Here is a 14130-nt window from a genome sequence, read left to right on the forward strand (position 1 = left end):
GGCGGCCACGCCCTCCAATCATACTTACCCCCCCCCCCACACCACCACCACCCTTATATCTGTCGCCCCATTTGTGCCCCCTCCAATGTGGGTGCCCACAATATAACATTCTAGCTACGCCAATGGGTTCCTATGTTTATCAGCTGACGATGTTCAGATACCTCTACAACAACAACAACAACAAAATAATAATAAAAAAGAAGAAAGAACACCACCACCATCAACAACAAAAAAACCAACAAAAAAACCCCCAGACAACTATGATCAAATATTGTGACGATTATCAATACCAACAGGTATCGATACAACATACAAGCCATGTGTTAAAATATTCCATAACACAATTTCATAGCGCCCCGCTTCTAAGTGTTAAATGAAGAACAAAACATTTATATGTGACCTTGTTTAACAAATCGAGGCAAAAATTTTCGAAAAATGGTGTGTGACGATAAAAAAAAATGGTGTTGATAGTTTATTCTAAATGGAAAAAAATGAAGTTTGAACGACACCACTGGAGCACATAGATTATTAATCATCGGTTATTGTATGTCAAACATTTGGTTATTTAGACATATAGTCTTAGAGAGGAAACCCGCTATATTTTCCCCCATTAGTAGCAAGGGATCTTTTATATGCGCCATCCCATAGACATGATAGCACATACAACGGCCTTTGATGTACCAGTCGTGATGTACTGGCTAGGGCGAAATATAACCTAATAGGCCCATTGACGGGGATCGATCCCAAACCAACCGCGCATCAAGCGAGCTCTTTGTCACTGGGTTACGTCTCGCCCCCTATTCTAAATGGATACATAATAAACATATACTCGAGGTTGTAACTTTAAATTGGAAAGAAACAATGATAGGAGTCTGACCTGCTATCTCCCAGTCTTCCCAGTGATCCTCTTCTTCTTCCTCGTCCAGGTCACCGTATTCCGACCCCTCTTCCCAGGAGCTCCGCTGCTGTTTCAGACTGTCTATAGTTTCCCGACATCTCTGTAACTGAGACATGAGGAGCTTGTCCTGGGCTCGCATTCCTTCCTGGAGGAAATTAATAAAACCACAAAATTAGTTTCCAAAGCTTGATTTACGATTGGTATTTCAAGGGCATTTACATCTTGTATTTCAAACACTCTACGACTGACATTTCAAACATTCTACGACTAATATTTCAACGGCTCTACGACTGATATTGCAAAGGCTTTACTACTGATATTTCAAAGACTCTACGACTAGTATTTCAACGGCTCTACGACTGTTATTTTAAAGGTTCTACTACTGCCATTTTAAAGACTCTACAACTAGTATTTCAACGGCTCTACGACTGGTATTTTAAAGAGTCTACGACTGGCTTTTCAAAGATGTTTCGTCTAATATTTCAAAGACTTAACTACTGGTATTTCAGAGGCGCTATGACTGATATTACAAATCCTTTGCTACATGCTGTTCTTGTTGTGGGAAATTCCATATGGAAAACGTTGTTTCTAGTAATTGTCATGGATAACCTACACACATAGTCTCTCCTCTGACATGATTCTGACGCCTAACATACAATTGTTAAACAACATAAACGCTGCATTCTCGTCTCCCAATCTCCCATCTCCGCAAGCCACGGTACCACTCCGTACAGTATAGTACATTGGCTTACGAAGATGCCAATCCTCCAAGAATTGCAAAACTTAATTACAGCTAGTTTTTCAGCTAGTGCGAGACGAAGTGGTTTCGCGGTAGATCAAAGCCACATTGCAAAAACACGACCTGCAGGCTCGCGCTGTCGTTCGCCAATTGCCAATATTAAAAACTACCTACGAAAGAATGAGTTGCTATGAGAATGAGTTAAAACGGTGTGACCTGAATTACAAATGTATCAGAGAAAGGTATGGCGAGAGAGAGAGAGAGAGAGAGAGAGAGAGAGAGAGAGAGAGAGAGAGAGAGAGAGAGAGAGAGAGAGAGAGAGAGAGAGAGAGAGAGAGAGAGAGATATTTTATATATTATAAATCCTCAAATAATAATTTTAAAAGACACTCGAGGTTGCAGTTTTAACTATTATTAAAACAGCCATTTCTTTTATTTCTCAAATAAAATAGATACAAAAAGCTCTGACTGAAAATGTCTGGGTGGGTGTGTTGTTCTTGTTGGTGATGTTTTTGTTGTTGTTGTTGCTTAAATAGCAGTAACCTATACGATTTACTAAACTATTAAAAGGGAAACAAAGACATGCCATACAACAGACGGAGCAATAAAATGAACACTGAACTAACAATAACCAATCCATTACACTACACTTCACCACACAACGCCACGAGAACTGTTCCAGCACCAATAAACCACTTCAATAGCCGTTTTTAAACCGAATATCGCTGTAATATTACGCCAAAAGACGACAGTGTTAACAGTCGTAAACGATAATATTTTAAGGCCAACGTTTATGTCCAAAGAATCCGAAAGTGTCGCGAAAACTGCCACAAGGGACTGACTTTATTTACCCTTAATTGCCCGGATACACGCCTGCGTTTGTACGCACCGCCGTCGAGATGTTTGGAACACGCAGAGGCAGCGTGTGTTGTAATTTAATAAACCTGGAAAACCACTAAATGTCAAAATGTCACCCTAATGTTTTGTTGTGGACTGTTGTTTTACCTCTTTCTGTTTGGAAGTGACTAGTATGCAAGGATGACGGCGGGATGTTGAAAAGGGTTCCAAGCGTGGTTTTCTTTTTATAATGTATGCTGTGTGTGTACGTTTGATTATATGCTTACTCCTTCAGAGTCAAGTCAGAGACTTTAACGTGCACATTCAGAGCAAGCTGTTGTAGCGCACGCCTGTCTTGGGCGCAGGTGTCGGCCTCAACCGGCTCCTCCGTCCACACAGGAAAGGGTGGGATGGGTGAAAAAGTGACCGCCTGTACTGGCAAGTGCAAGGGAGCACCGGCAGTCCGACCGTAATCAGTAATAGGCGGAGGGTGGATTCGTGCTATGGACGAGTCCCGAAGGATCCAGAAATGGTGCGCATTTTTGAGAAGGAAATTAGGCGCATTTTTGAACGGTCCGTCTAAATAGTAAAAAAGGAGCTACGTATAGTTTGGGAATTAGTAAGCCGAGAGTGGCGCGTTAAGGGGACCTAGATGGCGTTGAAATGTCTCCCTAGGTTGCCCATAGGGTCCTTAAAAGGGCCTGAACTGTTCAGCTCGTGGAATGACAACCCAGGGCAGACTCGTCAGCAATAGTTACTCCTCCCTTTTTAGCTATGGTATATATTGGCGGTTACAAAGGGGGGGGGGGGGGGGGGGGGGGGGGGGGGGGGGGGGGGGTCACACCATAAAATTTTTCGAGAAGATACCCCGAACCCCACCCCTCGGATTTCGTTCCCTTTTAGGAATTCCACTCATATGCCTTTAGCAAACTCCAACTTGCCTTTTTTTTCGGAATGTTATGACCATCACTTTACAAAATCCTGGATGCGTTCCTAATATACCGTACATTTTTCTTATTGATTACTAGCTATATCAAAATTCACATAACCTTAGATAGCTAAGATAAAAAGGACAATAATTGTAGTTACATAGACTACAAGTACATTGTGGCACGCCACTACGATACTGTACTAGAATGGCTGCCTCCAATTCCGTGATATTTTAGACATAAAAAGATTTAGGAAGACATTTTTTTTTTCATTGAGACATGTATATGTCACCACCATGATTAGTTGAATAGTTGTTCTTACGCATAAGCAAGAGGAAACACTGCTACCGCATAGGCTACTCCTGCCGAATAGCAGCAAGGCATCTTTTATATGCGTTTTCCCACAAACAGCAAAACTTTACCACGGCGTTTGATACAATACATGTATACAACTCCGACAGCCTTTACTACATAAGTCGCAGGGGGGGGGGGGGGGGGGGGGGGGGGTGTATCGATTCACATCAGTCTACGAGCGCGATCCCCTCAACCAATTAGTTAATCTCACTCTAACAATAGAAGTCAATTTCAATTCATTTTTTTTTTCAATTGTCTTATTACTTTAAGCTACAAGCTTAATGACGCACTCAACACATTTTATTTACGGTTATATGGCGTCAGACATATGGTTAAGAATCACACAGACATTGAGAGGAAACCCGCTGCCGCCACTTCATGAGACTACTCTTTTCGATTAGCGACAGGGGATCGTTTATATGCACCATCTCACAGACAGGATAGCACATACCATGGCCGTTTATATACCAGTCGTGGTGCACTGTCTGGAACGAGAAATAGCTCAATTGGCAACACACACACACACACACACACACACACACACACACACACACACACACACACACACACACAAACAAGACAGTTGGATTATCAAAATGTACGTCGATCAAATATATCGAACCTCGGTAAAAAAAAAAGCACCAATCAGACACGTCAAGACAATAAGCATCAACGGCTGAAACAAATTAACTCTGTCTCTAATGTTCTTCAGATAAAATGAGAAATAGCAGCAATGGAAACAATCCATACCAATAAAAGGAGTAAAAGTAATGAATTTCTTTCATCCCATATATTTTATCAAGACAAATGGACTCAGAAACGCAATGTTTCTGTTCGCTCCACTGCCTCGAGTTCAAAACTATTATGACTATGACGTCACGACGATATTAACAAACGCAAGTAGAGCAAGCAATCGGCGAAGGCGTTATTTGAATACCACACGTGCAATAAAATCCATAATCACACAAACGCGTTAATGCACGCAGAGAAAGGAAACCTTGCATGCGATTAACCGGGATGGCGGCCGCTGTGACGCCTGGTACGTAATGCTGCAGCAAAATGCATCCATTAAGACTTTCAATAACAAAACTCAGCAGACCAAGTAATGCGGTCGCTGCATTCACGTTTAATGTCGGCGATATAGCTTATTTTTGTACTGATTGCCAGCTAATGTTCGAGCACGCTCTCCTGGGATCTCATTATATGTATGGGTTGTTTGTGCAAGACAAAGACAGAGTGACGGACAAAGTGACGGACGGACGGACGGACAGACAGACAGACAGACAGACAGACAGACAGACAGAGAGAGAGAGAGAGAGAGAGAGAGAGAGAGAGAGAGAGAGAGAGAGAGAGAGAGAGAGAGAGAGACACACACACACACACGGGGGTGGGGTGGGGTGGGGTGGGGTGGGGATAGAGAAAACGTTTTGTTTGTATTGTTTTTGCTTGTTGCATTTCTTTAAGACGGTAATAAACTGGTTTGGGAGTGACAGGTGTGAAGCAACTAACTTTACTAAAACGTTGACTAGAGAAGGTGTTTTCCATATGTATTATAAAAGGGGATATATGGAGAAGTTATTTCGTAAAGTTGTGTAATCAGAGAGTAATGTTCATACATATATGTAAATATCCCTTCGTATCAGAGCTATAGGCTTCATAACACACTATTATTCCAGCAAATTCACAGTTTGCTTTCGTAACATATTTATGCAAATTATTTTTATACACCCCTTCATTACGTAACATTGTAATAAGCGGTGGACAGCATTAACTTATTCAGAGTCAATGACCGATACTTAAAAACACACAAATCTTGTCCCAAATCTCGCTTAAACGAGATCATGCGAATCTTACCACACATCTCGTGTACGCGAGATTATATCTCTTGCGACAATACATTGGACAACCCTGATAGACTGTTATTTAGTTATCGTAATGAACCAGTCATTCATGTTTTGTTATTCACATCATAAGCTTCATTGATTTTATACGGGTCTATTATGTTAGCTTGACACTTGTAAAGCAAACCTGTTTTTCCTCGAGGCAAACAGGTGTTGTTTTACAGTTGTTCAACCACTGTTAATGAAATTAATTATTAAGTAGTTGACATTAATTTTTAACGTAATGTAAAGCTTCATGCAAATTGCTAACAACCATAAAAACCAGCGTTATCTATAGCCCACTTCAGCTCCAGTTGTGTTTCCGTCAAAACTTTAGCTCCCCCCCCCCCCCCCCCCCCCCCCCGGAAAAAAGAAAACCTCACACAAAAATATACACTTACAATCCAACATCAAACATACAAATAAAGAACAAAATTCACAAACAAAAACAAACACCACCTAAAAAAAAATTTAAAAAAAATAAAAAAGAGGAAAAAAAGAGAGAAAAAAGACGAAAAAAGACCATACAACAACAACAACAAAAAAAAAAACTATAATAAAACTATCAACACATATCCTCGGCCACTACCCTAGTTTTGTATGTAACAAAAATATACCAACTTGTCTTTGAATTTAAATAAAACGGTAATAATAATTACAAAGAGAATAGATAAAGAAACAAACTGGATATTTTCCCTCACATGCTGGTAATAAAGAAAGTGAACGCCAACATAAAAGAAGCTACTGCATCTTTTAACATACCTTCACTTCACAAACTTGAAAGTACCGGTACTAAATTATGACAACTGTACTAGGACATACATTAATATTCCTTTTACGATAACAAAACATTGGCATGCCCACCTTTAAATGTTTGTTAAAGACTCACTTCATTTGAAAAAAAAATAAAAGAAGGAAAAACGATCGTATTAAAAAACAAAAATAAACTAAAAAACACACAAAAAACCTGTGTTTTTTAAATTTGTAAAATTCAATTTTAAATATGATTAATTCCATTGTTTCTTTGGGACGGCGGACGAGGATGTAAGCTGCAGTGACAACATGAGACATATGAGAATCTTCTATGATCAAAGGGGCTGTCCTGAATTCGCAGCCATTACAAAATGTGTTTGACTGACAGCATTTTTAACACATACAATTACATATTAAATACATTTATTTTCTTGTTTAAATCTTCAGTGTCTTGTTATCCTAATGTTTATAATAGCCCAGACTGTATTTTATCTCATGTAATAATTTGGTACGAACGACAAAAATGTATGCTAGGAAGTAAAATGAAATATGAGCTATTACAAACATTAGGACACTGACGTAGCCCAGTAAGTAAAGCGCTTGCTCGATGCGCGGTCGGTCTGGGATCGATCCCCGTCTGTGGATCCATTGTGCTATTTCTCGTTCCAGCCAGTACACCTCGACTGGTATATCAAAGGCCGTGGTATGTAGTACCCTGTCTGTGGGATGGTGCATATAAAAGATCCCTTGCTGCTAATCGAAAAGAGTAGTCCATGAAGTGGCGACAGCGGGTTTCCTCTCTATATATCTGTGTAGTCCTTAACCATATGTCTGACGCCATATAACCGTAAATAAAATGTGTTGAGTGCGTCGTTAAATAAAACATGTTCTTCTTTCTGATATTCTAAACGATAAACTGTGTTCAAGCAGTAACGTGTTGTTAAAACGGATTTAATATTTGGAAATATGTTCAATAATTCAGAAAAAAGGATTGTCCCTTTAAAATGTATAACGAATTTAATCATTAAATATTTAACATTTCCCCGTATCTTCCAGATAGACTGTAACTCGATCGCTTTATTTACATATCTGCATTTTGCAGCACCAGTTCATGGCATGTGTTGCGGATGCACGACTGGCAAACATGCAAATATCACGTACCGTGAAGTGCGCAATATAGCGAGAACCCAGTTATGCAATGTTCGCTGCTAAAAACCGGTCGTATTCTTGATTCCCCGTGTTTAATCTGTGATCCGCATTTGTATAAACGAGAGGTGTGTAGTATTTGATTTTGAAAGGGGGCAAACATATTATATATAGTAATGAGGAAAAAATCCTCGACTTTTCTGTCTGGAAAACGATGGTAGACCTGTCGTAGAAAAATATACACACAGACGATGTTAAAGTTTATTTTGTTAAACGACACTACTAAAGCATAGATAAACGAAAGGTCGTACATGTACGTACTGGGGGGGGGGGGGGGGGGGGCAGGGGGGGGGGGGGGCAGTTCAATAATTATGTAACGCTATAGGAGTGTATCATGGGACACGTTACAAAACGTCACGGGATTCTGTATCTCTTTCCTGTATGCTATATCTTTAGCTGTACACAAAGTAAACTACAGCCAGTCGCAGCCATTTTGTTCCTTAACATTAACAGATGATTTTCTATTTGGTGTTTATTGTCAATATCTCAAATAAATTAAAACAAAATAACAACGACAACAACAACAACAATAATAAATAATAATAATAATAATAAATAAAATAATACCCCCCCACTAAAAATCCAATAGGCCTACTATTCGTCAAATTACGTCACAGTGACAGGATAATAGTAGTTATATAATTTAACGGTTAAAATTTTATATAGGAGCGAGGAATTAAAGTTGCTAGATTTGTATTACGTATTGACGAACGGTTCACTAACGGATCCACTCTAAATCATAACTGCTAAAAAACCCACCCAAACCTCTAAAATACACCCGAGATTGCACCTTTAACAGTGCATTAAGTGACTGTTCAGAGCAGGTTAGATTGAATTCGGAGCATAATGGAGGGTAGATTTGTTGCGACTAAACATGCTCCGTTCTATTTCGGGGGAGACATAAATAACTAGACTGGGATGTTTTAACGTCAGAAAACGATGTCTGGCTCCGCTCCATGTTCTATGCACAATGTTTAATGTTTTCAGTCTGACATATATGTGGACTTTTTTTTAATTCTTACCGCAATGTTTCAAAACCAAAAGAATATAGCAAACAAGCTGAGGATATGTCCTTCAGAGATAAATGTCAGTAAAAACAATCAGTCTCAATTATGATATAAACACCAGTGATTCTTTATTTTCTTTGAAAATAAATACATTCAAGAAAGTAGCAAAACGAACGAACGAACGTGCGAGCTAACGAACGTGCGAGCGAACTAATAAAAATAAACAGACCGACAAGGAAGGAAATAGTTTATTTGACGACGCACTCAACACATTTTATTTACGGTTATATGGCGTCGGGACATATGGTTAAGAACCACACAGATTTTGAGGGAGGACACCCGCTGTCGCCACTTTATGGGCTACTCTTTTCGATTAGCAGCAAGGGATTTTTTATATGCACCATCCCACAGACATGGTAGTACATACCATGGCCTTTGATATACCAGTCGTGGTGCACTGGCTGGAACGAGAAATAGGCCAGAGGGCTCACCGACAGGGATCGATCCCAGACTGACCGCGCATCGAGCGAACGCTTTACCACAGGGCTATGTCCCGTCCCCTCAGACAGACAAAGACAGAAAGACTCATAAATCGTCAAATGCTAACAATCGTCGAGAACAGCGAGTTTACAAAATAGCGTTACAAGGGGTTTAGGGCACTGTAAAGGCAATGTCACACGATACGAGTGTCTCGTACTAGAAATCGTGATGTTTGTCTTGCCAGTAACCTATTCTCGTGGCTATTCTCCGTTCTAGCCACTCGTATCGTGTAGGGTCGCCATAAGGTGCACATTGAAGATGATAGGAGCATAGTTCGAGTGTTCTTTAATCTTTATCCCTCCTACTCTGTTGTGTTAGAAGATAGAAACAGGATATGGCTTGATGATAGCCCGGCTAATGATAATAATACTTTTATAGGCGTTCCCGTATCAGATTTATGTTTTACAACCAGTTTAGGAACACGAGCTGGCTGCCGTGAAATACTATAGACAAAACAAGAGCGTGGCGATGAAATGAACCAACTAGAGTTTTCCTTCTCCACCAGTCGGATCATTACCCTTGGGTCTGCATTTAACTCCACACAGACCTTTGAAAATTGCAAGAACGGTCGTTTCGTTCACCCGTTGATCGCGCAAATCTAATTTTGCGCAACCTATTTTTTGTTCGCGTAAAATTTGGAGCACCATTTACTTGGATATAACAGGTTTTACAAAAAGGAAAATTGGTTACATGGATTGTTTTCTGCGTGACCGATAATTAGGTCACGCACATTTTCAATTCTCTAAGGCATGATTCTACCATATGGTCAATACCACGCAATCGGCTACCCACTTCGGCTTTGAGCAAGCATTTTGATTTTAATTTCTAAAGACGTCACTAACACCTGTAATCTTACATATCAATCCTCCCCCTCCCCGCCCCTCTCCTGTATTGACTACCAGTCCACATTGCATTATCTTCCCTTATGCATGGCTACGAGTCCGTGTTTAATCATTTTATCCCAGTGCTCCACAACCGGTATATCAAAGACAGTAATATGTGCCATGCGGTCTATAGAAAATGGCGTGCTAATAAAAGACCACAGACTACAGTAACTGCTCAGAACTCTAGCGTTTATATTATGTAGAGGCTGTGGGTTTCTTCTCTCAGTTTAAAGATCGACCGTCGCCATTACCAACTGTTGTGACACAGTTAAACCGCTGTTAAAATAAAGTTCTGAGGTGTCATCAAACATGACTCATTTCATTGGCCAAAACGTTGCTACCTCACCCTCGGGGCTACGTGCTCGCATTTCATTACGTTTGTCTGTTATTCCATCAGATTAATTGCGTAATATTTTTGGAATGTTGCGAATTATTACATATACTACGGTATGTGTTGGTAACGGCCCGTAAGTTCGCAACAAAGATTTTTATAACTGCCACTAGTGTTAGTGCGATAACGACTGTAGTTTGTGTGTTGATATAAAACGTAGATACCAAAAGCTTTGTTAACGATGGTAGTGTTTACCAACCAGTATAAACATCGGTTTGTTTGACCTCGATACCCTCACAAAAGGGGTTTTCTACTTATGTTTTTAAATTACGTGCGGCATATTGTAGGAATCGGGTGGGTGACTGTTTGATGTAACATGCTAGGTAAATATCAAGTGTTGTTCGGCGTAATATTGCTGATGTACGGTGTAGTGGCTGCAGGCAATATGGAAGTACACCCTGTTTTAATAATGGTCACTCGTTGTTATTATATTTCGTCCAGGTTTTTTCTTTTCTTTCTTCCCTCAAAGTTTCAAAATTCCTTCTTTTACAATGTGGTTAATAAATGTGTTAACCATAAGATTCTTTCTTCTTTTCGTTCATTTTAGTCATTTATTTATTATTCTTTTTATGCATCATTAATTTTTAATACAATATTGTTTTAATTTAAAAATAATTTTACTATTGTCATAATTTTCTACTTTACTTTTCAAATAGAGTGCATTAATATTCTTAAATGTTCTTTCCATGGGATTTGTTTCCTTGTTTATCTCCATTTGATCGTCGTTATTCTTCCTGTTCTTTCCTGTTTTTTAAAACCGTGTTTCTAACTCTATAACATAGCTTTAATATCTCAGTATCCTACTCGAAACAGATCTCCGTTTGACTAAAAGAACAAACCCTGAATACTATATAGAGTACATTTGGAATTTCAAGATCTGATTTTTCTCATATTACGTAATCGAACCCATATAGCGATGGCGCCAAAACTGCACAGGGGATCTTTCAAAATAAAGATGTTCTTTTTTGAAAACCCAGTCACCCACTGGGAAACTGGGCTACCAGAAACCAGGTCGCCTGACTTTAAGTTCGAAAACCCCCGATTATCGGGTAATTACGACTGGCGTGGCTCGACTCCCAGTCCGGGTTTTAAGTGGTGATCTGCGGAATATGCGATAACTCAAGCGTCGAGCTGCTTATCTAATATATTTGAGGGAGATGTTTTAGTACACTAGGTAATATCCAGTCCAACAAGTTATTCAGAACAGCACGTTAAGATTACACCACTCTGGTTTTAATCAGAAGCATGTATAGGCCTTAGCCTACCCACATCAACCGGAGCCCTCATAGGCGAAACATTCCAAGTATCGGTGCGAGTACAGGGATGTGCAGGACTCTTGATAAATATAAAAAAATGTTTTTATCTGTAATCCTCTGTGAGAGATTACATTATTTTTTACGGGCATGGTTTTATGTGCGTACGTGCGTAAGAGAGAGAGAGAGAGAGAGAGAGAGAGAGAGAGAGAGAGAGAGAGAGAGAGAGAGAGAGAGAGAGAGAGAGAGAGAGAGAGTTCTACATGCAAATTATTGTTATGCCGGCTAAAAGTATAAAAAGCTACATATGGACACACATTTATTATTTTATTATATCGATTGTGGGAACAGCAAATCATTAAATCACAACAGAAGAAAGCTTCGTTTTTAAATCAGTAGTAAGGTACAACGTAAATAAAACACGTAATACTGCTATAAATAACTGACAGTACGATATACTCAGAAGACATAATTAATTATATCCTATGACAGCTATTTACAGTCATATCGTGTGTGTGTATATCAGGATATTTACATCAGGTGTGGTGTCCACTGTCCATCCGTGACATTTATTACGTCATTATTACACGATCTAAATATAGACCCACCACACATGATATACCCTGCAACAAAGGCAGTCATGCGAAATGATATCGATTTAAACTGATTATTTTGTCCAACATATCAGCGACGCAATTAGACTATTAGCTATAGAGTGTATTCTATATTAAGATATTTCTGAACACAACAACAACAACAACAACGTACGGCAAGTATGACTGGCGAATTTGTATTATCTGAGATACTTACTGTAAAGAAGAGAGTATAACAGATGATATATGATATGATATGATGTTATGAGAAAGAGAGAGAGAGAGAGAGAGAGAGAGAGAGAGAGAGAGAGAGAGAGAGAGGGGGGGGGGAGAGCGGGGGAGAGAGCGCGAGAGAGAGCGAGAGAGAGAGAGGAGAGCGAGAGAGAGAGAGAGAGAGAGAGGGAGAGAGAGAGAGAGAGGGGGGGGAGAGAGAGAGAGAGAGGGGAGAGAGAGCGAGAGAGCACACAGGAAGAGAGAGAGAGACAGAGAAAAAGAAGGGGGGGGGGGTTGTGTTAGTGAGTCAGTATGTGTATGTGTGTGCGTGCGTGTGAGTGTGCGTGTCTGTGCGTACACGTGCCAAACATTTCATTCTCTTCAGTGAACAGTCATATTTACCTGTGACGACTTTATTTTCAAATCTAAGACATTATTTCTCTTTTGTGTAAAACTATTTACACACTAATTAGAAATAATTATCCACTTATATTAAAAGCATCCAGTGATCTAAAACAAACCTTCGTAGCAGTACCAAGTTTTTAAAATGTGTTTGGCTTCTTCAGTACGTACTTGAATATAATATAATATAATATAATATAATATAATATAATATACATGTATATATACACATATATATATATACACACACACACACACACACACACATATATATATATATATATATATATATATATATATACATTATAACATTATTTGTAACTGAAGTACAAAAAGCGTTTAATCAACTGTTTTAAATGAAGGCTGTTACAAAAGTACATATGCACTACGCCACAGGTGTATCTGAAAATGGATAATGTTTGTGTTCCTATAAACCACAGCTGGCCTCAGACCACAATTAATTTCGCTATATGTTTCTATATAGCCTTAGTGGCTATAACATTTTTATTAATATCAGCAGGCCCGTGAAGTTTTGTATGTACCTTTGACTGCATGGGGGACACATACCCTGAAAAGGACAACCCCTGTTGTCCAGCTCTTTCTCCCAGCATATTGGTTTAAACAGACACACCCTCTAAACCAGGCCGGAGTACACCCATTTTACACAAAAAGCACTACTTTTGCATGGGCCGGAATTACCACAAACAAGTCTTCAATGTCAACAAGTTACACATGTTTACAAACTACATGCTATCCCCTGTCACTTCAGTCAAACAGTTGCCACTTCATAGCTGTCTGCCATGAAATAATCACAGTCAAACAGCAGACTACTTGCGCGGTGAAACTTCCGGATTTTGGACAACCAAATGGGAAGATAACTGTAATCTGAGGCCAGCTGCTATTATTTTGCCTTTCAAACTAGCTCGTGAATATTTAAACCCGTGTAACAATATCCCAGGGTATAGTGTAATAAGCGTTAAGTGTTTCAATGGTGTGATGTGGTTTTCAATCTCCACCTACAAAATGTGTGGACAAAACCCGCTAACACGCTTCATTTAGCTGTAACCTCACCCGTTATTAAGTTTCAAAAGAGACGGCCCGTGGGTAGGTTATGTAGTCAGTGACCCTATCATGGCGGATTTAGATAAGCTCGGATGGTAATCAACTTGACACACATCTTTGGCGGACAGTACAATACAGCAGAAGACTTGGTTTTTTTGCATGTTACATAAGGAAGCAAGCAATGTTGAC

The 14130-nt window shown here is 39.5% G+C and overlaps 1 protein-coding gene across 1 annotated transcript in view; it reads right to left on the minus strand.

Moving 5' to 3' along the window:
* Positions 1 to 14130, minus strand: part of LOC121377836 — a 31758-nt gene that overhangs the window by 9379 nt on the left and 8249 nt on the right. The window contains exon 2 of the mRNA XM_041505935.1: positions 878 to 1043. Within this exon, the coding sequence (XP_041361869.1) occupies positions 878 to 1043 (166 nt within the window). The remainder of the gene's footprint in view (positions 1 to 877; positions 1044 to 14130) is intronic.

Source organism: Gigantopelta aegis, chromosome 7 (assembly GCF_016097555.1).
Source record: "Gigantopelta aegis isolate Gae_Host chromosome 7, Gae_host_genome, whole genome shotgun sequence".
Taxonomy (NCBI): domain Eukaryota; kingdom Metazoa; phylum Mollusca; class Gastropoda; order Neomphalida; family Peltospiridae; genus Gigantopelta; species Gigantopelta aegis.